Genomic DNA, 23,002 nt, shown 5'->3' with positions numbered 1-23,002 from the left:
CCTGTCATCTCCCAGAGGGACACAGGTGTCCTTGGCAGCCTCACCCCCCCCATCCTCATCACCACGGCTAAGTGTGGACCCCATGGCAACCTCCCGGGAAAACTGTCTGCAGTTTGGGTCAAACTGTCAGTGCAGATAACCCTGGGTGTGTCCAGTCAAAGCACGGCTTCCAGGGCCCCCACCTGATCCCCAGAGTAGAGCTCACCTGCCCCGTGGCATCTTCCAGCCCTATGGGGCAGTAAGGACACCCAGACTCTTGCCTTTCCTCTAGGGCTTTGCCTGAAGGTTTCCTGCCTGCACCGGCTCCAGCTCCCGGCCAGTGAGCCCCAGGTCCCTCTCCCCACAGGGCGTGGTCTGAAAAACCAGGCAGAGCTGGACACCAGACTCCGAGGACCACAAGGAAACATGGGGATTTTGCCGGAAAAGATGCCCAGGAGCCACAGGAAGAAGATACATAGATTTAGCCACATAACAATCGAAGCCTTCCTATGGGAAAAATACCACAAATTTAAATACCTGGGAGATGTTTGCCCCACGGTGGCAGAGGTGAGGCAGGAAAGCAGCAGCTGCAGACTGTGCAGGGAAGAAGCCCTTGTTAACAGGTAGACACCTGCTGGCCTGGCTTTTCTCCTGCAAACGAACCCGAACCCGAGGAGCTGCACATGGCTCCTTCTGAGGGGCTGGGCCCTTGAAGGCAGCTTCTTGCTGACTAGACCCAAGGGTTCTCTCCTGTACTACATCCACCCAGGACTCAATTCTGGGACCCTCCACCGTGGGAAGGACAAGTCAGTAAAGTCTAGTAAAGACACCATGGTGTCAGAGCCTGAGTGCTGGTGTGAATTGTTAAGGCTGTCTTTGGTCTCTAAAAATCCTTTCTCTTTTTCTTTGCTTACATAAAAACAACTATATAGGTCTATTCTATACATTACAAAAGACAACTGTAACCCCCCCTCCCACACACACACACAGGCACTTTCTTCATGGTGATGGGGAAAGACTATTTTCTTTCCTTTTTTTTTTATCATAAAAGAATTAGAAAAGTAATCTCATAGAGGCTGCAGGGGAAGTCATGAGCTACCAGGGAAAGTAGGGTCAAGGGATGATGGGGCCGAGGATCACAGAAAGAGCTGAGGGCCTGAGGGGGATCACTGAGGGAGCAGAGGCACAGCAACCTGAGGGTGAGGGTGGAGGGACCAGGAGCACGGAGGTAGGTCCCAGGTAGGACCTGGGCACAGGTGGGAGCCCAGTAGGGAGCGACCTGGGAGGTTTTGGGACCTAGGCTGGGCTCAGTGTCCCCTGAGACGTGAAGCCCAAGGTGGGCAGGTTTCTGGAGCTGCCACCTCTCTGGGAGGGACTGCTCAGGGCCCAAGTCAGACCTAGGGCAACAGGATGGGGAGGCACCGGAGGGAGGGTCACCAGGCTGGAAGGGTGACGGGTAGGTTCTGAGCTGCCCGCCCTCCCTGGGTGTCTAGGGACAGGCTGCTGAGGCATGTCCCAGGTCCAGGTGCTTGGAGTGTGGTGGCTGGGGGCTTTACATGGCATGATATTGTGATTTAATAAATACATACTTGCTCTTCATCCTGGTTCCTGGCACAGTAAAGGAACGCTGTAATTCCTGGGTGTTGCGGTGAGAGGAGCATCTTCTATTAATCCCAATGAGCACCTTTCACCACATGTAAGATTACGCTAATGAGGTGACTTGGTTGGGCCCCTAGAAAGTTCCAGGGTGGGGGCTGGTTGCCAGGGAAACCAATCACTGTCAGGGGTGAGTTAATCACCATTGGTATTTAATCAATCATGCCTACTTACATAATGGAACCCCCATAAAACCCTCTAAAGATGGGGATGGTGAAGCACCTGGTAGGTTGGCATACCGCAAACTCCAAGAGCACAGAAGCTCCTGTGCTTAGGACTCTCCCAGACCTCAGCCAGTGGACCCTTCATCTGGCTGCTCATCTGTAGCCTTTATAATAACCAGGTGTTTCCTTTATAATAACCAGGTGTTTACCTGACTTCTGGAAGCCATTCTAGCAAAGTACTGAACTGGAGGAGGAGGTTGTGGGAACCCCGATTTGTAGCAAAGTTGGACAGAAGTGTGGGTACTCTGGTATGAAATGAGGGACAGTCTTATGGCACTGAGCCCTTAACTTGTGGGTTCTGCGCTAACTCTTGTTGTGAGTGGAATTTTCTTTGAATGGCTGAGCGCCATAGCGCCCTGGTGAGGTCGTGCTGGTGGGGCTCCTACACTGTGCCCACCTGTGCTGAGATGACAGTCATTCAAAGTTGGTGAAGATCAGTGAATGAAGCTAGAGACACTGAATAGGGGCTGGAGCCTGGGCACCCTCAGCTATCTATGCTTCTACTATAACCTAATTAAGACTCCAGGTACTCAGGGGCTGGGTGTGGATTCACAGAGGACAGTATGAGGGACCCGAGCACCTCCTGGAGCAGGAGGAGGGATGCTCCAGAACCAGGACAACAAGGGCACAAGTGACCAGTAGAATGACACAGAGAACCAAGACAGTTCCATGGGTAGGTGGCAGATGACAGCTGCTGACTGGGCAGTGAGTGGAGTGGCTTTCTTTTGGATTAAGGTCAGAAGGACACTTGACCACATTCTCTATTTTCAGTGATATATAAAAACCTCTGAATCAATTGGGAAAAAGAAAAACCAACATGAAAATAAGCATAGACATGAGCAATCACCTTAAGGCAAAGTGGACGCGCCAATGAAGAGGATCACTGGGAGAAATGCAGGGCAGCTCGAGGGCATGAGGGACACCTGTCCAAGTGGAGGGGTTAGGGTACACACAGGCCAGGGTCTGGACCCTGGGGTCACGCTAAGGGCTGAGGGGGAAGAAGTAATCTGGTCCTGGTAAAGCTGGACCTCCCATCCCCTGCCCCAGCACCACACCGGTGCCCTGGACATGCCAAGACCAGCAGGTCTCAGGACCCCTTCAGTCTCTTAAAAAGGACTTTGGAGCCAAGAGCTTGGTGGATCTCTGCATTGACTTTAAACTGAGAACAAGCTTAACTGACCACAAGCAGGCCATGCGCAGCCAGCAGTCACTCAGGAATATCACAGGTCAAGTCCCTGTTCTTGAGAGCTGGGAGAAGTGCAGACTGAGACTGGACACAAACCCAGTGGGAAATGTGTTCTCATGTTTCTAAAGTAGAGTCATAGGGGAAACCAAATCCTCAGAATTGTAGTATCCTTGGTTTTAGGGCCAAAAAGGATCTGAGAGACTGTGTTATTGCCATGACCTCTTTGGAGCTCCTTCTGTTGTGGTCAGCACCTGTACCTGACAGGTGATGGAGGCCCCGGCTGGCTTGGTGCCTGTCCCCTCCACCATCTGCTCCCACATGTATGTCCCCAGGCCCCTTGTTTCATCCTCCTGAGTGGCTGCAGAGGTGGTAGAGAGAAAGGCCTCATCACCAAAGGCAGAACCCCAGGAAGCGGAAGTTAGATGCTCTAAAAGTTTAGAACTATTTTATTTACAATATTGAAAATAACATGTCTGCTGTGTTCTAAGTAAAGACATGAATGAAAATTTCTCTTGTACTTTAAGAAACAGTCAGTTCCACTTATGGAATTTAGCCCCAGCTTGGGCTCTGACCAGCAGGGCCCTCAGTTTGGCGAAGCCTCTGATCCTTGGGACCCAAAGGGAGGGGTCAACTCCCATCCACAATGTCCCTGTGTTCTGGAGGGTTCCTCAGGTACTACCTGCATCACGGGCTGTGATTATCAGAAGAGGTTCCTGCTCAGGGGATGGAGTCTGGCCCCAGTGCGCCGGCCCAGCTCCTCGAGAACCTGCTTCTCCTTCTGGTACATCTGAAACAAAGGAACGAAAACCAACTGTGGACTTACCTAGCTGGCCTGGCCTCCTCAGGTCCTGGGGAGTCCCTGGCTTGGCTCAGGGGTCCCCACCTTGTGAAAGCTCTCCCTGAGGTCCATTTCCACGGCTATGGCATGGGGAGCCTTGGCCATGGGGCCCCTCATACAAGTTGAAGGGCAGGTCCTGGTTCTACTCACAGGTACCCAGCATCTGTGCAGAGGGAGCTAAAGTGCTGCCTGCAGGGTGAACTATGGAGGCAGCAGGAGAGGCTGTGGGCAGGGGGTGAGGTGGTGATCGTGGGTAGGAAAAAGGAGAGCCTGCCTGGGGTCACAGAACAGGTGCAGGACACATGGGAGGGAGGGGGTGCAGGTGGCCCTTCCTGGGGAAGGGTGGTCAGGGTTTGGAGGGCTGGGGTTCCTGGTGGACTGCACACTGGAGGTGACATCTTGGGCTTTCCCCAAGATGCTGAGACAGGTCTGTTGGTTGTAGAGACAGGGAGCTGAGGAGGAAGGGGCCAAGGGGTCACAGTAGGGTTAGTATTTGACCAGGAGGGGAGGTGCCAGATGTGGCTGGTGTGGACCCAGCCTAGGACGGCTCAGGGAGAGGACAAGTGCATCAAGGACTTCTTGTTAATGAAAAAAATTTTAGGCCTTTCAGAGAATCTGATTATTCAATTACAATATAGTTTGAGTTTATTAAATACATTATGGTATATATACCAACATGGACCTTTATAAGTGGGTAAACATTGGCACCTTTCAAGGAAACCAACTGCTCCATAACTTTACGCAATAGGTCTCTATCAGAGGCCTGCACATTTTAAATCCTGTTCCTAATTGATAAATATCATCACAATTTCTTTTTAAAGATTTTTTTAACTGCCCAGCTGATGTGGCTCAGTGGATTGAGTGTTGTCCATGGACTGAGTAGTCCCAGTTCGGTTCGGTTCCACATCAGGACATGTGCCTGGGTTTTGGGCTTGATCCCGGGGGTTAGGGAAGCAGCCGATCAATGTTTCTCTCACATCAATGTTTCTGTCTCTCTCTCCCTTCCTTTCTCTCTAAAAAACAAAACCAATAAAAACATATTTAAAAAATATATATATATTTTTACTTTAAGCCATTAGAATTTCTAGAATTCAGTCTCTCTGCTCAGACTTTCCTTTCAATAATGCTTAATAATACAGTTAACAGCATTTAGGAAGCCCAATATATATTTTTAAATCCACACCTGAGGATATTTTTCCATTTATTTTCAGACACAGAGAAAGGGAGAGAGAGAGAGAAAGAGAGAAAGAAACATCAGTGTGAGAGAGACACATCGATTGGTTGTCTTCCGCATGACCCTGACCAGGGCTGGGGACTAAACTGCAACCGAGGTACGTGCCTGTAACCGGAATCGAACCCTTGACTCTTTGGTCCATGGGTCGATGCTCTAACTGCTGAGCCAAACTGGCCAGCGCATGGGAGCCCAATATTTAAAACAAACACTGTAAATCTTTTTTTTATAAAGTAAGCATTTATAAAATTCCTTATTTTACTGTTTTCTCCCAATTTTGGTTTTCAAGACTACAAGGGCGGGTCAGGCAGCCCTGCCTTAAGGGGGGTACCTACCTGCTGCCACGTGGCCTCTGTGCTATGTGTGAAGCCCAGCAGATGACAGAGCCCATGGGTGGCCGTTACCTGTTGGAACAATTTAAAAGCTGCCTCAGGGGCTGATCATGACCAAGCCCAGAGCTAGGGGAGGAGGAAGGCAGGGAGTGCTCATCCCACACCTGGTGAGAAGTAAAGAACCCTCCTCTGGGCCCAGGTAGGGCTTTGGGAGTCTGTGGCAGCAGCATCAAGGGTGTGAGTGGGCAATGAAGACATGGGTGGGGTTTGGGGAACAGCAGGTAGACCAGAGCCCTGTCAGGGGTGTGAAAACCAGAATCTCAGGGTTTCCAAAATGACGGCAGAGTGAATGGAAGCTAAACAAACCATCTCCCAGGATCAAACTGGACTTACAACTAAAATAAAGACAATCATCGGGAAAAAGCAACAGAAAAGCAGCTTGCGAGGACCATATAACCAGGAATCAGAAAGAATATATGTACCCCCATGTTCATAGCAACACTATTTACAATAGCTAAGATCCAAGTGTCCATCAGTAAACGAATGGATAACAAAGCTGTGGTACATATATACAATGGAGTACTATGCAGCTGTAAGAAAGATCTCTTATCCTTTGAGACTACATGGAGGGACCTAGAAAGTATTATCCTAAGTGAAACAAGCCAAGCAGAAAAAGACAAAAACCACATGATCTCACTTATATGTGGAATATAATGAACATATCAGTCTGAGGAATAGGGTAGACCCAGAGACGTGGAAGTAGGGTACAGACTGACAACCCTCAGAAGAAGTGGTGGTGGGGGGAGGAAAGAGATAAACCACAGAACTTATATGTATGTATGCATGACCAATGGACATGAACAACAAAGCTGGGGACGGAGTGGGTGGGAGGGGAGGAGGGTGTCAATGGGGTAAAAAAGGAGAAACATCTGTAACAAAAATACAATAAAAATAAATAAAAGAAAAAGAAAAAAAAAAGAAAACCAGGATCTCTGGGGTAAGGTGGGGAGGGTCAGTGGTTATTTACTGAGGAGACACGTGCTTTTCAGGGCAGAGGGAAGGGCGAGAGGGGTGGTGAGATGCAGAGGATGATGGTAGTTGGAGGGTACCCAGGGCTGTTAGATGGTGCTTACGTGCAGCTGGGAGCCAGTAGGATGCAGAGTGGCCTGGTCTGGCCTTGTGCCAGGGGATGAGGGTCCTAGGAGTGGTGGGCTGTTCCTCTACTTTGGTACAGAGTCCTCAGTGGCGGGGAAGTGAAAGCAGATGTCTACAACTGCCCCCTGGATCACCTCCCAGGGGTGCATAGCTGCTGGCCACAGCGATCCCAGAGCTGGACCATGTTGACCAGTCCTGTCTACACTGGGTTCCCTGTTACTTAGGAAGAAAGGAAAACCTCCTCCTTCTCCCTCCACACCTGCTCACACTGGGTATCACATGGAAGTACTAACACCCACCCCTCAACATATTTCAGGGTGCATCTATTTGGCCAAAGGAAGACTCCGAAATTGAATCCTTGGGGTAGTTGAAATACGGCTCTATCACACTCAATACTTTCAGAACACAGTCTCCCCTTCCTTTTTAAAATATTAAGCCAAGGACAGATCTGCAAGGTCCTGGATGCTAGAATCTTGTTCACTTTGGGCAGTTTCCTAAGAAGCTTATTCAGCAAGCCTAATTACACAGCCTGCTGAGCTCAAGGTAAAAGCTAAAGCAAGGTCACTACTGGGAGCTTCCCTTATCTCATAGCTCAGTTATGGAGAAGTTCCCTGTCCTCTCCCCACTCCTAGCACTGCCACAGGGCATGCAGATTCCACTAGGCCATCTCCCTCTCTGTGGATATCCCTTTCTGTGGGTCTCCCTCAAAATCCTTGTTCTTCATGTGGGCAATAATGTGGGCAATAGTGTGGACACAGGTGGCGCATCACCAACCTCTTTATGGTCTGGATGAAGGACATGGTATTTATTTCACTAGGCAGAACTTGTTATTTCAGCATTTCCACTTACAGTCAGGATATCATAGTAATCTTCATTTTCTTTGCACTGCTGGAAGATATACTCCACTCCTAGAAAAATGTCCCCCAGATTATAGTCATCTGGAAAATCAGGCTGGGGAATTTCACCTGCTTTCAGATTCTGCAAACGAGGAAATAGATTGTGAGAACAGGGCCACAGGAACACGAACCTGACTACAGATTCCATTCTGGAAAACACTGTCCTCTCACTAGTCTTAAGCTCGGGCAGGGGACCGAAAAGCCACTACACACAAGTGACTTAAGATGTTTCCACTTTGTCAAATAAATTACTTTCCATTTCTTTCATCCTTCCCAATGCACAATCACACATATTACAACTTCTAGGAGTTAAATCACCACATTGATATAATTTTATTTTCTGTTCTTTCCTCTTGGTAGTTTGTCCTAAACAGCCTTTCACATTCTCCCACAAAGACCAGTCCATTCAGTTGAGTTCTGTGCACACTAAGCCAGACTCCTACTGCTGCATATTTATTTAGTATTGTTGATGTTTTTTCTTCCCATTAAGGAAAATAAGTGAACATTTTAATGCATTTTTACATTACACATTTAACATTTTATCATCCTCCTTCCTCTGATTTATTTTTGTGGTTGTGATATTAGTGGATTGAAGTATGTTGCCAAGCTGCTTCCCAATTTATGCTGCTCCTAACCCATGTGTGAAGCTCTGAATGAGTCATTTACATAACTGAGAATAACCTCACAGCTATCATAAGTTTGTAGAAAATATTTACATGTCTCTTCTTTTATTCAGCGTTATTTAAATTTTTCAACCATACATATTCATTATTGATTCATATGCAAAACTACTACGTAATTCACTGATCACATTAGGTGGCCATTAATCAATAGGGTTGGTCTCTACTTTTGTGTATATTAGAAAGTTTTCAAAATAAAACTAAAGTCTGGCCAGCCTATGTGGTTCAGTGGTTAGGCATCAACCCCTGCACCAAGAGGTCACCAGTTTGATTCCCGTTCAGGGCACATGCCCAGGGTGTTGGCCAAATCCCCAGTGTGGGGCATGCAAGAGGCAGTTAACTGATGTTCTCTCTCTTCGATGTTTCTCTCTCTCCCTTTCACTTCCTCTCTCTCTAAAATCAATAAAGGGAAAAAAATTAAAAATAAAATAAAATAAAAAAATCATGTCTGTTGTATAATTAACACAGGAAATTTACATTGGATGGTAGGCTAGAAAAGGCAAGGAGGAAAATATTTTGTACCTCATGAAATGGAAAAGAAAGCACATCAGTTGGGATATTTTTCTGTCTGTAGATCTTGTTGATGTGCTGAATACTCTTGTTGTCAACACAGATGATCCCTAAGTCGAATTTCTGGACCCCTAAAATACTCCTGACTGCCTCCATCCTCTGGCGGAGCGGCACTCTCCGAAGGGGGATAACTCGCTGCAGGTTTCTGAGCACCAGACTCATTTCAGGAAGACAACCGGGGCACTTTTAAAAAAAAGTTTGTAAAGGAATCAGTACTTAAAATTGAAGAGAAGACAAGTCAGTCCTAGAAAATGAAACACACGCACAATCAAGTCATTTTATTTGGTGCAATTCATTGAAAAAAGTTACAGGAACTTACATGTTATCATAAGGAAGATATAAAAATGAAGGTATATGAAACGAAGCCATAGAGTCAGGCAAGCCAGAATGGAAGAGTAGCCAGAGGAAATTAAAGCTGGTGGCGAGGAAGGGCCGTTAGCAGTGAAGGGGAGTGAGCGGGGTAGGGGACAGAGGAGGTGGTGGAGGAGGGGTAGGTGAGGGATAGGGGATGCGGACGGGGCGCGTCAGGCTGGGTGCAGGGCTTCCTCAGGGAGCGCTCAACGCTGGCCCCGGACAGTACGCGGGTTGGCTGTCGTCCCCCCACAATCGGAGAAAAAAAACCACTCGCGTACCTATGGGGCCGAAGCCGGCGGGCTCCACCCTCCACCCTGTGCACCGGAAGCCCTACAGCCGCCGCTCGACCGGAGATCGGAACCCAAGCGCGGAGGGCCGCGGGCGGGGCCGGGCAGCGCAGGTAGGACCGGAAGTCGGTCCAGCACCTTTTTGTTCCGCGGCGCGCAGGGAAGTGCTGGGTCCGGCGGTCTTGGTCCGTGTCTGCACCTCTGACCAGGCGCCGAGGTACCCCAGAGCGGCGTTGTCCCTGAGATAGACGGTGAGCGCTTTGCGGGGTCCGGGCCGGGCGGAGGCTGCCCCTTCTGTCTCGCTGCTTCCCGCCCCCCCCTTCCCCCGCTAGCGCGTCTCCAACGGGACGGAACAGCGGAGAGCCGGGCCCAGGGCGCGGCCTGTGCTGGGACCTATGGCGATGCCTGCTAGATGCGGTCCGCTGCAGCCCCTCCGGGGTCTAGGGCGGCCTCTCCACGTGAGTATGCTTGTCCTCTAAGCTAGTTCGTTCAGGCAGTAGCCCCGGTATAAAAACACATTATTTCTGTGCCTGGAAAGAGTGTTTAGTGCTGTGGTTACTCGGAGAAAAATTAGGTGGGAGGAACTGGAACACTGATGTTTTAACTGTTACAGTGTAAGCATCTGGCTGTGGAGATTGGAAGAAGTCAGGAGAAACTCCTCTGTTTAACTTAAAAAGTGTTACGGCATTCATTTTTTAAATTAACATTTGAAGTTTGCCCTGACTTTACCAATTTAGTAAAATGATTTGACTTTTAGCCACGCTTTATTGTTTATTTTTTGACCCCGTAATTTTACTTCTCAAAATGTACATTTTCACATAAGATAACGGTCAAGGAGATTCACTTCAACACTCTTTAAAACACTTTAAAGCAGAGAACAATCTGTGTGACCATTAATAAGGACGGGTTGAATAAATTATGATATAGTCATTCAATAAGAAACTCTGCAGCATTGAAAAAGTATGAAGTAGAGCTCAGAGTCCCAAGATATATTAAGGTGAACAAAAATTGAAGAACGGGATATATATTTGTCTTTAAGAAAAAAGATAGAGTGTGGAGATATACTTGAATATGCATATGTTTTCTTTAATGCTCCAACTCCTGGGACTGTGAGTGATGTCCACAATGTCCTGTCCTCACTGCCCTTTTCAGCTCCTATTGACTCATGCCTATGGCTTCTTTTATGGAATCAATTCATCTCATGTTTGATCTTCTCTTTTCCTGCTGCCTCCTATTTTTCCTAACATTACTGTCTTTTCCAAAGTATCTTGACTTCTAGTCATGCTTGAAATCTCTGTAACAAAGTATCACTCTCCACCCCATACTCCAAAAAAAAAAAAAAAAAACCCACTGGCTCTCAGAAAATAAGGAAACTTGGCCCTTTGCTTTGTCCCCCTATTAAATAATTTAAAGTGTGACGTGTGATTAAAAATTATTTTCTTAGTCTTCTAGCAGCACATAGCTCTGATGATCTGAATTTTTGTCTTTCAGCTTACATGAAATGAAGGGGAACTCCCTAGTTTAACAGACTGTTTAAGGAAGAGGACTGCTTTATACACGGAGTATTTATTACCTTCAAATAACTGGGTCAGAAGATGAACCCAAATAATCCTTTCAGTGGGCAGCAGCCTAGTGCTTTTTCAGCATCCAGTAGTTCCATAGGAACAGTTCAGGCTAAGCCACAGTTTCGATTTGGTCAGCCTTCTCTTTTTGGACAAAATAATACAGTATCTGGGAAAAGCTCAGGATTTTCACAGGTATCTAGCTTTCCAGCACCTTCTGGAGTAGCTCATTCTTCTTCAGCACAACCATTGGGACTCTCCCAAACCTCAAATGTTGGACTCTTTCCTGGACTTGAACACACTCCAGCCTTTGTAGCTACTTCTGGGCCTTCAAGTTCATGTGTGCCTGGAAACCCAAGATTTACTTTTAAATCACCCAACTTTGGGGCTTTCCCAAGTACTTCTGCTTTTGGACCAGAAACTGGAGAAGTAGCAAGCTCTGGTTTTGGGAAATCAGAATTTAGCTTTAAACCTCTGGAAAATTCATTGTTCAGACCAATATTGGGGTCTGAATCTGAGCCAGAGAAAACTCAAAGCCAAATTACTTCTGGATTTTTCACATTTTCCCAACCAATTAGTAGTGGACCTGGGGGACTGGCCCCATTTTCTTTTACTCAGGTGACAAGTTCAGCTACTAAATCAAATTTTACCTTTTCGAAACCAGTTGATAGTAATAATTCATCATCACCCTTTACCCCTGCTTTGTCAAACCAAAATGTAGAGGAAGAGAAGAGAGGCCCTAAATCACTATTTGGAGGTCTTAATAGTAGCTTCACTAGCTTCTCCACATCTTCGGGGGCATTGGGGGAACCCTTCCCAGTCAGCAAAACAGGTGTCAGACAAGGATGTGAAGAAGCTGTTTCCCAAGTGGAGCCACTTTCCAGCCTCGTGAAAGGACTGAAAAGGAAAGAAGATCAAGACCGCTCCCCAAGGAGACATGGCCATGATACAATGGAAGACTTGGACCCTCTTTCAAGGGGTGATCATCCTCCCGATAAGCGACCTGTCCGCCTGAATCGGCCCCGGGGAGGCACTCTGTTTGGTCGGACAATACAGGATGTCTTCAAAAGCAATAAAGAAGTTGGTCGTCTGGGTAACAAGGAATGTAGAAAGGAAATTGGCTGTGCTGAGCCTGGGGAAAATGACCACATGGCCATCCCAGGAGGGAGTCAGTCTGTTCTAGCCCCTTCCCGACTTCCAGGTGTGAATAAAGAGGAAGAAACTGAAATTAGAGATAAAAAAGAAGGTGAGCTCTAAAAAGGTACAAAATACAGTATATCCTGCTGGCAAGTTCTTGGTAAATTTCCCTGGGGGTTAGCTTGATTTTTTTTTTGTTACTACATCTCCTGTAAACATTAGGGATATTAATGTACCATAGGATCTTGGAGCAGGTCTCACATCCATGGAAATTTCCTTTGCCCTTATGTAGTTGGTCCCTCTTGTTGTTTGAAAACATTACACCTACTATAGTTCTGTGCCTGTTCTCTGATCCTCTAGATTTTCTGAGAGGAACTCCTGGGCGTCAGAATAAAAGAAGTGATAGCACAGACAGTCTTGGGGGCTTCTCTCCTACTGAAGTCACAGCGATCCAGTGCAAGAACATTCCTGACTATCTCAACAACAGGACCATTCTGGAGAACCACTTTGGCAAAATTGCTAAAGTGCAGCGCATCTACACCAGGCGCAACAAAAAGCTCGCAGTGGTGTATTTCTTTGATCATGTGAGTACTCCCAAGTGACTTTATGTGAGTGAAAAAAATAGGTTTTAAAGTGAGAAAATGGGCATGAACTTTGTCACTTTGAGACCTATTTTTTAAAAATCTATCAGTTATTTGCTTGCTAGAATATAAGGAAGTACTAGAATATTTTGTTCTTATCTTGGAGAGGATAGAATAACACTGTTTATTTCATAACTGGAGTCATTAATGAAAAGCTTGCAGCCCCTACTGAATGCAGTGGTGAGTCCCATGAAGTCAGATTCTTCTGAAATGTATGGGAGTGGCTCTGTAACCATAGTACTTTTTCAAACTTGAGTTCTGTTCTGTTTTATTTGGTCATAGTACATGATCACTGTAAACATTTGAACAATACAGAATAATCCCTTTGTAATTCCATTCTCCAGAGATAACACTTTATGTTTGGTTTATACCCTAACTTTAAATATAGGATTGGGCAGAGGTAGGTTTACAGTTGATAGTATGGAAAAATAATACAATAATTAATAAGTAATAATACAAGAATAAACTTTTGCTCTGGCTGCTTTGGCTCAGTGGTTAGAGCGTCGGCCTGCGGACCAGAGAGTTCTGGGTTCGTTTTCCACTAAGGGCATGTACCTCGGTTGCAGTTTGTCCCCAGCCTGATTGGGGTCGTGTGGGTGGCAACCAGTCGATGTGTCTCTCTCATGTTGATGTTTCTCCCTCTCTTCCTCCCTCTATTTCTCCCTCTCTATTTGAAGATAAATGCAAAAAATAAAAATAAAAATGTCCTCAGGTGAGGATTTAAAAAAGAAGACATACCTCCTTTGCAATTTGTCCCCAGTCCTAGTCGGGGTTGTGTGGGAGGCAACCAGTCCATGTGTCCCTGTCATGTTGCTGTTTCTCTCTCTCCCTCTCCCCTACTCTACCTGAAGATAAATGGAAAAATATCCTCGGGTGAGGATTAAAAAAAAAAAGAAGAATAAATTGTTTCATTGACTCACAACTGTAAACCTTCTTTTGCCCCACCCTGTATGTGTGTGAGTACACCTATGCATAACACAGTTGTAGGGTGTTCACATACATGAACTGCTCACATTATTTAGCTTTATATCTTTAAAAAAATTTTTTTTTCCCTTTATTGATTTTAGAGAGAAAGAAAGGGAGAAGCAGAGAGAAATAGAAACTGATAAGAGAGAACATCGATTGGCCACCTCCTGCATGCCCCCCACTGGTGATCAGGCCCACAACCTGGGCATGTGCCCTGACTGGGAATATATCCGGTGACCTCTTGGTGCATGGGTCAACGCTCAGCCACTGAGCCACACCTGTGGGCGCTTTTTTTTTTTTTTTTTTTAAACTTATCTTTATTGTTGAATATATTACAGATGTCCCTCCTTTTCCCCTATTGACCCCATTCTCCCCGCTCCTACCCTCCTCCTGCCTTCCCCACCCTATTGTCTGTGTCCATTGGTTATGCGTATATGCATATAAGTTCTTTGGCTTATCTCCCCATCCCCCCACACCCTTGAAGTTTGTCAGTCCAACAACCAATTTGTACTTCTTAATTCCTTAACCTTTTTCACCTGTTCCCCCAAACCCCCTTCCATCTGGCAGCCAACAAAAGTTGTCTGTATCTATGAGTCTCTTTCTATTCTACTTGTTCATTTTGTTTGTAGATTCAATTGTTGATAGATATGTATTTATTACCATTTTATTGGTCATATTTTTTATCTTCTTTTTCTTCAAGAAGACCCTTCAACATTTCATGTAATACTGGTTTGGTGGTGATGAACTCCTTCAGCTTTTTCTTGTCTGGGAATCTCTTTATATGTCCATTGATTCTAAATGATAGCTTTGCAGGATAGAGTAATCTTGGTTGTAGGTTGTTGCTTTTGATCACCTTGAATATCTCTTGCCACACCTTTCTGGCCTGCAGAGTTTCTTTTGCGAAATCAGCTGACAGTCTTATGGGAGCTCCCTTGTAGGTAACTAGCTGTTTTTCTCTTGCTGTTTTTAAGACTCTCTCTTTGTCTTTAACCTTTGGCATTTTGATGATGATGTGTCCTGGTGTGGGCCTCTTTGGGTTCATCTTGTTTGGGACTCTCTGTGCTTCCCTGACTTATATGTCTGTTTCCTTCACCAAGTTAGGGAAGTTTTCTGTCATCGTTATTTCAAATAGGTTTTCAATTTCTTGCTCTTTGTCTTCTTCTGGCACCCCCTTGATGCGAATGTTGGTACACTTGAAGTTGTCCCAAGGTGCTCCTTACACTGTGTCCTCATTTTTTTGGATTTCTTTTTCTTTTTGCTGTTCTGATTGCGTGTTTTTTGCTTCCTTATATTCCAAATAGATGGTTTGCTTCTTGGCTTCACCTACTCTACAATTGATTCAGAGAGAAACAGAAAGAAAAGAAACATCAATGTGATAGAGCCACATTGACTGGTTGCCTTCCGCATGACCCAACCAGGTCTGGGGACAAACAACAACTGAGGTACGTGCCCTTGACCAGAATCAAACCCACAACTCACTGGTCTGTGGGCCGATGCTCTAACCACTGAGACAAACCGGTCAGGGCTAAATTATTCTTCTTTTTAAAAAATATGTTTTTACTGAGTTTTTTTAGAGAGAGAGGAAGGGAGAGGGAGATACAAACATTGATGTGAGATAGAAACATTGATGAGCCGCCTCCTGCACATTCCCTAGCGGGGATCGAGCCTGCAGCCTGGGCATGTGCCCCCACTGGGAATCAAACTGGAACCTCTCTGTGCATGGGATGATGCCCAGTCCACTGAGCCACACCAGCTAGGCTGTCAATTATCTTTTATTTCAGTTAGTTCTTCCTTCATTTCTGACTGTGCATCCTTAATTTCTGACTGGTCCTTGTTTACACTCTTGAGGCCCTCATTAAGTTCACTGAGCATCCTTACTTATAACCAGTGTTTTGAACTCTATACCTGATTGATTGCTTATCTCCATTTTATTTAGTTCTTTTCCTGGAATTTTGTTCTGTTCTTTCATTTGGGACATGTTTCTTTGTCTCCTCATTTTGGCTGTCTCCCTGTGTTTGTTTCTATGTATTAGGCAGAGTTGTGATGTCTCCTAGGCTTTGTAGGGTGGCATACTGTAGTAGATTTCCTGTAGGGTCCACTGCCATAGCCTCCCTGATCACCCCAGCTGGGCATTTAAGGTTTACTCCCTGTGTGGACTGTACACCCTTCTGTTACAATTGAGTCTTGATTGCTGTTGGCATGTCGATGGGAGAGATTTCAGGCTGATCAGCTGCAAGGACTGGCTGTGCCCACTGCCCACTGCCCTCTGACTACCTTGGAGGATCAGTTGTGCAGGAGCCCACCACACCAAGCTAGGTTTACTTCAGCAGGGCTCTGGTACCCACTGAGTCCACTCTTTGAGTATGTTGCTTTTGAAGGTGGTTGGGTAGTGGTGCTTCACCGTGGTCTGAAGCTGTGCACTGGATATGCTGGATCTGGGGCAAGGTCAGCCACTGCCTGTGTTCTACCTGAGGCCACCAGGCATAAACTACAAAGTGATCTGTGTATGGCTGTTTCTTGTGCTGGGCTTGGAGGTGCCCAGGCAAAGCTAAGTTGTGAATGAAGGCTGGCTGCTTCTACTGTTGGACCTGGGGCCACTTAGTGAGAGGTATGGGGCTCCCTGAGGCCAGATGCTGCTTTTTTGAGAGAATTTAGGAAAATCTGAAACAGGAGCCAAGACCATTTCTATGGTAAAGTCATAAGAAACAGCTTGGGTGGGCCTGAAAGTTGGGTGGGGCAGGACCTCAGGGAATCACCAGGGTGGGGCAAACAGTGTGAGCTAGGTTGCTGGAGTCCCAGATATGTTGCCCATTTGCCTTCCCTGTTGGGGAAGGACTCATCAAAGGAACAGCAGCCTCTGCCCCACAGAGGAAATGTCTAGGGCTCCAACTGTCTCAGCCTCCCTCAGTCTCAATCCCAGCTGGTTTTACAGCCAGAAGTTATTGGGACTTCTCTTTCTGGCACTGGGACCTTGACCTGGGAGGCCTGATGTTGGACAGGGAACCCTCATTCCTCAGGAAGGACCTTCACAGTCAAGGTGTCCCTCCTGGTTTTTATCCACCACACGTCCGTGCCTCCACCCCTCCTACCAGTCTCCATGTGGCTTCTTTTTAAATTTTGTAGTTGTAGGACTTCCATTCAGCTTGATTTCAGGCAGTTTTGAATGATGATGGTTCTGTAGTTTAGTTGTAATTTTGATGTGGTTGTCGGAGGAGGCGAGTACTGCCTTTTCATACGCCGACATGTTGACCGGAAATCTCCTAGCTTTATTATATCTTCTTCTTTTTTTTATCCTCACTTGAGGACATTTTTCCATTTTTTGTTCAGATAGAGTGGGAGGGGGAGAGAGAAAGAGAGAGAAACATCAACGTGTAAGGGACACATCGAATGGTTGCCACCCGCACAACCCAATCATGTCCGGGGAGAAACTTGTAACCGAGGTATGTGTCCCCAGCAGTAACTGAACCCGGGTCTCTCTGAACTGCAGGCCGACACTCTAACTGCTGAGCCAAAGTGGCTAGGGCCTAGCTTTATATCTTTATTATTTTTAAAAATACTCTTATGGTGAGGTTAAAAAAAAATGCTCTTGCCCTGGCCGGTTTGGCTCAGCGGTTAGAGCGTCGGCCTGCGGTCCGGAGAGACCCGGGTTCGGTTCCCGCTAAGGGCATGTACTTCGGTTGCAGTTTGTCCCCGGCCCTGGTTGGTCGTGCGGGTGGCAGCCACTCGATGTGTCCCTTCACGTCGATGTTTCTCTCTCTCTCTCCCTTCCTCTCTCTCCCTCCCACTCTATCTGTACAAAAAAATGGAAAAATGTCCTTGGGTGAGGATAAAAAAAAATGCTCTTATGGAGAAAAGTTAAGTTATATAGAAATTTATCAAGTAGAAAGCTCACTTTCACACTTGTTAATTGGTGGAAGTATTGTCTGTCAATATTACTATGGGAAAGAGCACCAAATCACCTATAATTCTGTCCTCTAAGATATCGACGGAATGTTTTGGTTAATGTCTTTGCAAATATATAGTCACATTGTTTTTACACAAATGGGATCATGCTCTATATACTGTTGGTAACCTCTTCATGTAGCAATCTTTAGTATTTTCTGAAATCAATAAACAGTCTAGCTTAGAGTGCAGTTGTTAAATGCTGCATAGCATTCTGTTGTGTTTACTTACTTGGCCAGTGTTGTACTTGGGAACATTTTTGTACATATATTTCTGATTAGTTTATATCCGTTGTTTAAATTTCTGAGAGTGGAAGTTCTGTGCAAAAATATATGCACAGTTTTAGGGCTTTTGCTATTTATGCCTTCCTATTTATTTATTTTTTCAATTCAGTAGCATGTAATTACCTTCACAGTGGTGTGCAGTGATCACCACTACTTATTTCCAGAACATTTGCCTCATCCCAAATAGAAACTCAATAACCATTAAGTGATAACTTCTCATGGTCTCCATCCCCAACCCCTAGTGACCTCTAATCTACTTTCTATCTCTATGACTAGGCCTATTCTAGATATTTCAAATAAGTAGAATCATACAGTTTGTCTTTTTTGTGTCTGGCTTTTTTTCAGTTAGCATAATGTTTCCAAGGTTCATTCTTGTGGTTGTATTTTATTCCTTTTTATGGCTGAATATACTCTATTGTATGGGTAGACCACATTTTGTTTATTTATCTGTTGATGAACAGACATTGTTTCTACCTTTTGGCGATTTTGAATAATGCTGCCATGAATGTGGTGTGCAAATCTCTCTTGAGACCCTGCTTTCAGTTCTTTTGGGTATATAGTTAGTGGTGGAATTACTGGGTCATATAGTAATTCATCCTCATTTTTTTTTTTAAGTTATTTTTTGGCTATTGCAATGTGCTTATTTTTCCAGCTGAACCTTAAAAAATACTTATATAATAAATACATAACATGATATATAAATATGTTGTCATTGTAAGCAATTCATTGCATACAAAGCTGAGGTCCCTGATCACCCTCATCTTTCCTGTTACCGAGGAGCTAGTACAGTTGCTAGTGTGGGGTGTATTTTTCTGGACATTTTCATAGGTATATCTGTAGGTATACTAACACATACTAGGTTTTATGTGTTTTGTGATACATTGTACCCCCATGGGTATTGTTCTGCAGCTTCCCTCTGTGTGTGTGACTTGGTTGTATCTCTCTGTGTTATCAGATAGTGAGAATCATTTTCCCAAATGCCAGTGGGGCCAAGGTGATGGGTTCTATCACAGTAAAGTCATTGATTTAAAAAAGAAGAGCAAATATCAGATGTGAAACAGGTAAGGGAGGCAAGGACTGTGGCTCCCAAGGCTAGAGGCTAACAGCATGGTCAGACATGCAGTGGGTGGAGGTGTTGCTCTGTTGGGTGAACTTTTGCTGACTGCGTTTGAGTATTGAGTCTCATTTCCTGTGGTCTCCTGATACCTCACACTTTGTGTTGTGGACTTTTCCAGGCTTCTGCAGCCCTGGCCAGGAAGAAGGGGAAAGGTTTGCATGAAGACATATCTATCTTTTGGCACAAGAAGAAAATAAGTGAGTGTTTAGATATTCTTTACACTGTCTCTAAGCTTTGTGTGCAGAGTCCTTTAAGCTTTGAGTGGGAGCCCTTCCCCAAGGCCAATGGGGGCCTGGGTCTGAGTGTATTCTTGTGTCTCATAGTGTTTCCTTGGGCTCTTTTGTAACCTTATGTAACAGTTATAAGAATTTTTCTTTCTCAGAAAAAGAGAAAAAGTCAATGTCAAGTGACATGTGATATCATAAACACTGTTCTGACTCTTGCATCCTCAGGTCCCAATAAGAAACCTTTTTCCCTGAAGGAGAAGAAATCAGGTGAGGGTGAAGCCAGCCAGGGCACCGAGGACACATCCTTTCAGCACTCCCCTCTTGGCAAGCCCATGGGGAGGGCTGCAGCCGGCAGCCTCATGAATAAAAGGTGCGGCTGGTCATTCCTATGACTTTTTGACATGCATGTGGGTTCTTGGACTTCTAATGTCAGCAAACAGGAGGGACTTCACAGCAGTCCTGCCAAAGCATGAAAGGAAGTGGGGTGATATGCTGACACCTGACTAGGGGCTAGGGATGATGGGGAGGAGGAGGAGGAGAGGAGGACAGAGTGAAGAGGATTGGGGGTGGGGAAGGACATAAGAGGATTGACTGAGAGCCACTTGCCAGTGCCCTGAAGAGGCCCTGGGCCTCCTCAATCATCTGACTGGCTCCCACATATCATATAGTTGCTGTCTTGCGGTTCTACCTGACATGTAAATGTGTAAGCATTCACCTTTTTCCTTTAAACTTCTAAGTGGCCATAATAACTGTATATTCCTAATAGCCACTCTAGCAGTTTCCAACATGGCTTTTTATAGGTTCAGCTTATCACAGTGAGGCTGCATTATAAACTAGGTAGCCATGGTGTGTGCCAGTGGGAGCTGTCTCTCTCCAACACTCCCTCTTTCCTCCTCCTCCCCTTTTCACAGCAGGACTGCTTCCATCGGTCTTCTGTTTAATCTTTCACCTATTTTGGCCAATGTATTGTTTTCCTCACTTTCTGTTTTGCAGTTAACAATTTAGTTGCTGATTTGCTTTTGCTTTTTCCTTTCTCAACCCTTACATTTTCTTTGACATTCGAGTTCACAGAATTCTGAGTTCACAGAATTTCCAGCTGGAAAATGGGGAAGCTATGAGAAAATACCTAGTTTTTTTTATAGTACATTCTTCTACTGAAATGAAATAATGCATGAAAACATGTAGGCGTGATATTTCCTCATGGTGGTAGTTTTTTTTTTCAGGTTGAATTTTATTTCTTTGAGATTGAAATCTATAAATATTCATTTCAGTTGTTTAAATGGGCTTATCTCATTTTAAAAGAAGTATGAAATATTTAAAATTTAAAAAATCACAGTGAATAATATGAGTAACACTTTTTTGCTCATCACCAGCATTATCAAGGCTCGTCTTACTTCAGTGTTTGTAGTTTATCAGCTTTTAGTGGAACAGAAAATCTTGAAAGACAAGGGAAGTCTTTGGAAGTGGAAATGGTACAGATGCCGAAAGGGCACAAGGCCCTAATGTGTTGCTTTCTTTGTATGTAGCTCTCCAGTGAAGAAGCCAGGTCTTCTGAAGGTCCACCCATTTGAGGGAGACTCTTTTGACTCAGGCTCCGAGGGCTCTGAGGGTCCTGGGCTATGTGTGTCCTCCCTCAGTATGCTGATAGGCACTGTGGCTGAGACATCTGAGGAGAAGTACCGCCTGCTTGATCAGAGGGACAGAATCATGCGGCAAGGTATGGTGGCTGCCTCTCTGTAGAGGTCCAGAGACCCTTGTAAGGTCATGATGAGAATGGGTTCCTCTGTTGCTGAGTCTCAGGGCCTCTGATGAGCCACAGGCAATCTTTGTTGTTTACTAGTCTCTTGGGGAGTGAATAGATAAGGATATGACGCAGATGTGTCTTTGATTTTATTTTATTTTTGGAATAAAGCCTGCAAATCATTGATCCATCCCAAATTAAATAGTTTAAAGGGCAATTTTTAGACATTCAGAAAGCATATGTAAAAAATAAAAGTTTTACTTGACAGAAATCACCACATGTAAAACTAAGAAATGTCAACCAGGGCAAAAGTCTATGTAACTCACATAAAGGGTCAACTGCCTAGTAGAGAAAGTCCTGTGCATGTCAGTATGAAAAAGACCAAACTCAGTGGAAACATGAGGAGGAGGAAAAGGAAGTATCCGGAATGGGCTCTTAACTTTGTGGAAAGATGATCTCTCCATCACACAGTGAGTGATACAGATGACACCCCATGGAGATGCTGCATCCTGGGGCAGGCTGGGAACTCAGGCTCCTGCAGAGGAGGGCAAATGGGTGGGATCTTTGAGACATAAGAAAACTTATGCCTTTGACTCAGCATTCCACGACCAGGGAATGTATCCTTCAGGGAGTGTGTGACTCATATGTAAGGTTGTTTGTGGCAGCAAAGATTGGACACACAGTGAGATTGTAAACAGTTTAATAGAAGACTGGGACTTCTTTGTGGAAATTCATTAAGATTTATTGTGAAGTGAGAAAAGCAAGGTGCAGGAAGTCTGTAGTGTGCTACCATTTGTGTACAAAGAAGGGGGAAAAGTTGTGTGTGTGTTGTGTCCATATGTAAGCATACTTGTTTTATGTGTGCATAAAGTAGTCACGGGAGATGTGAAAGGATCTGTTCATGGTGATTGTCAGAGAGGGAGAATAAGATGTTAAGGTGTGTTCTATTTTGGATGTTGTTATACCTGTTATACATTGAACCATGTGAATGTATTACCAATTCCAAAAGTAAGTATTCTATTAACATTAAAACTGTGCAGTGAAAAAAAATAAAAGAAAAAGGCATATGTGCTCTTTGCAAAGTTTTTTTAAAATTAAATTTTAGCTGTAGGATTTTTCTCTTTTCTTTTTTTTTTTATCCTCACCCAAAGACACTTTTCCATTTTTTGCTCAGAGTGGGAGGGAGAGAGAGGAAGAGAGAGTGAGAGAGAGAGAGACATCGACGTGAAAGGGACACATCAAGTGGCTGCCACCCGCATGACCCAACCAGGGCCGGGGACAAACTGCAACTGAGGTACGTGCCCTTAGTGGGAACCGAACCTGGGTCTCTCTGGACCACAGGCCGATGCTCTCACCACTGAACCAAACTGGCCAGGGCGGATTTTTCTCTTTTCAAAAGCTGTGAATCAGTGGAATAATACCAGTGTCTCTTTAGCACTGTAATAAAAGCTGCCGTCGTAAATCATGTCACTGACTTGGTGATTTCTATATTACAAATAGGGTTATTACTAGGTATTGGAATTTTCAAAAATAAAAATAAGACGTATATATTTTGAGTTGTGAAGTTCCATTTTATTTAAAAGATACTTTTGTAATTATTTTATTTATTTGTCTTAAAAGTATTTTTTTTTTTTAGATAATATATTTTTATCAATTCTTAGAGAGAGAGGAAGGGAAAGGGAGAGATAGAAACACCAATGAGACACATTGATTGGCTACACACCCCCAGTGAGGATTGAGCCCGCAACCCCACATGTGCTCTGACTGGGAATTGAACCGGCATCCTCTTGGTCTATGGGTCAGTGCTCAACCACTGAGCCACACTGGCTGGGCCTTTTGTAATTATTTTAATTCTGTGGATAATAGTAGTGTTTTATTCGGGTCAGGACCAGGTAACTTCCATTATGTGATTCCTGTTATATTTAAAAATGTGATGAAATACTTTAGAATATATTTTGAATATTTATATTTAAATAATTAATTCTTTTAATAAACAT

General features: G+C 44.8%; 2 protein-coding genes across 5 annotated transcripts in view; one reads left to right on the top strand and one right to left on the bottom strand.

Annotated features, from left to right (window-relative positions):
• Positions 1 to 3,586: 3,586 nt before the first annotated feature.
• YBEY (ybeY metalloendoribonuclease) lies at positions 3,587 to 9,434 on the bottom strand. Of its 2 annotated transcripts, XM_036243514.1 has the most exons (5): positions 9,380 to 9,434; positions 8,700 to 8,930; positions 7,451 to 7,579; positions 5,450 to 5,518; positions 3,587 to 3,832 (listed from the first exon to the last, which is right to left on the bottom strand). In XM_036243514.1, the coding sequence occupies exons 2-5, from the start codon at positions 8,907 to 8,909 to the stop codon at positions 3,746 to 3,748; spliced, it is 495 nt and encodes a 164-aa protein (XP_036099407.1). In that variant the 5' UTR covers positions 8,910 to 8,930; positions 9,380 to 9,434; the 3' UTR covers positions 3,587 to 3,745. The 2 variants fall into 2 exon arrangements, with proteins under 2 accessions (XP_036099407.1, XP_036099408.1); XM_036243515.1 differs by lacking the exon at positions 5,450 to 5,518.
• A 119-nt stretch (positions 9,435 to 9,553) lies between these two features.
• The window catches only part of LOC118617115 (minichromosome maintenance complex component 3 associated protein), a 51,685-nt gene continuing 38,236 nt past the window's right edge, over positions 9,554 to 23,002 (top strand). For 2 of the 3 annotated variants that reach the window (XM_036242737.1, XM_036242736.1), the window contains exons 1-6: positions 9,554 to 9,846; positions 10,880 to 12,196; positions 12,448 to 12,671; positions 19,156 to 19,234; positions 19,490 to 19,634; positions 20,791 to 20,981. In XM_036242737.1, the coding sequence (XP_036098630.1) occupies positions 10,984 to 12,196; positions 12,448 to 12,671; positions 19,156 to 19,234; positions 19,490 to 19,634; positions 20,791 to 20,981 (1,852 nt within the window). In that variant the 5' untranslated portion in view covers positions 9,554 to 9,846; positions 10,880 to 10,983. The remainder of the gene's footprint in view (positions 9,847 to 10,879; positions 12,197 to 12,447; positions 12,672 to 19,155; positions 19,235 to 19,489; positions 19,635 to 20,790; positions 20,982 to 23,002) is intronic. The other variant, XM_036242735.1, reaches the window with a different exon arrangement.

The sequence above is a fragment of the Molossus molossus genome, unplaced genomic scaffold (assembly GCF_014108415.1).
Source record: "Molossus molossus isolate mMolMol1 unplaced genomic scaffold, mMolMol1.p scaffold_m16_p_5, whole genome shotgun sequence".
Lineage (NCBI taxonomy): Eukaryota > Metazoa > Chordata > Mammalia > Chiroptera > Molossidae > Molossus > Molossus molossus.
This window is presented reverse-complemented; position numbering and strand designations above follow the sequence as displayed.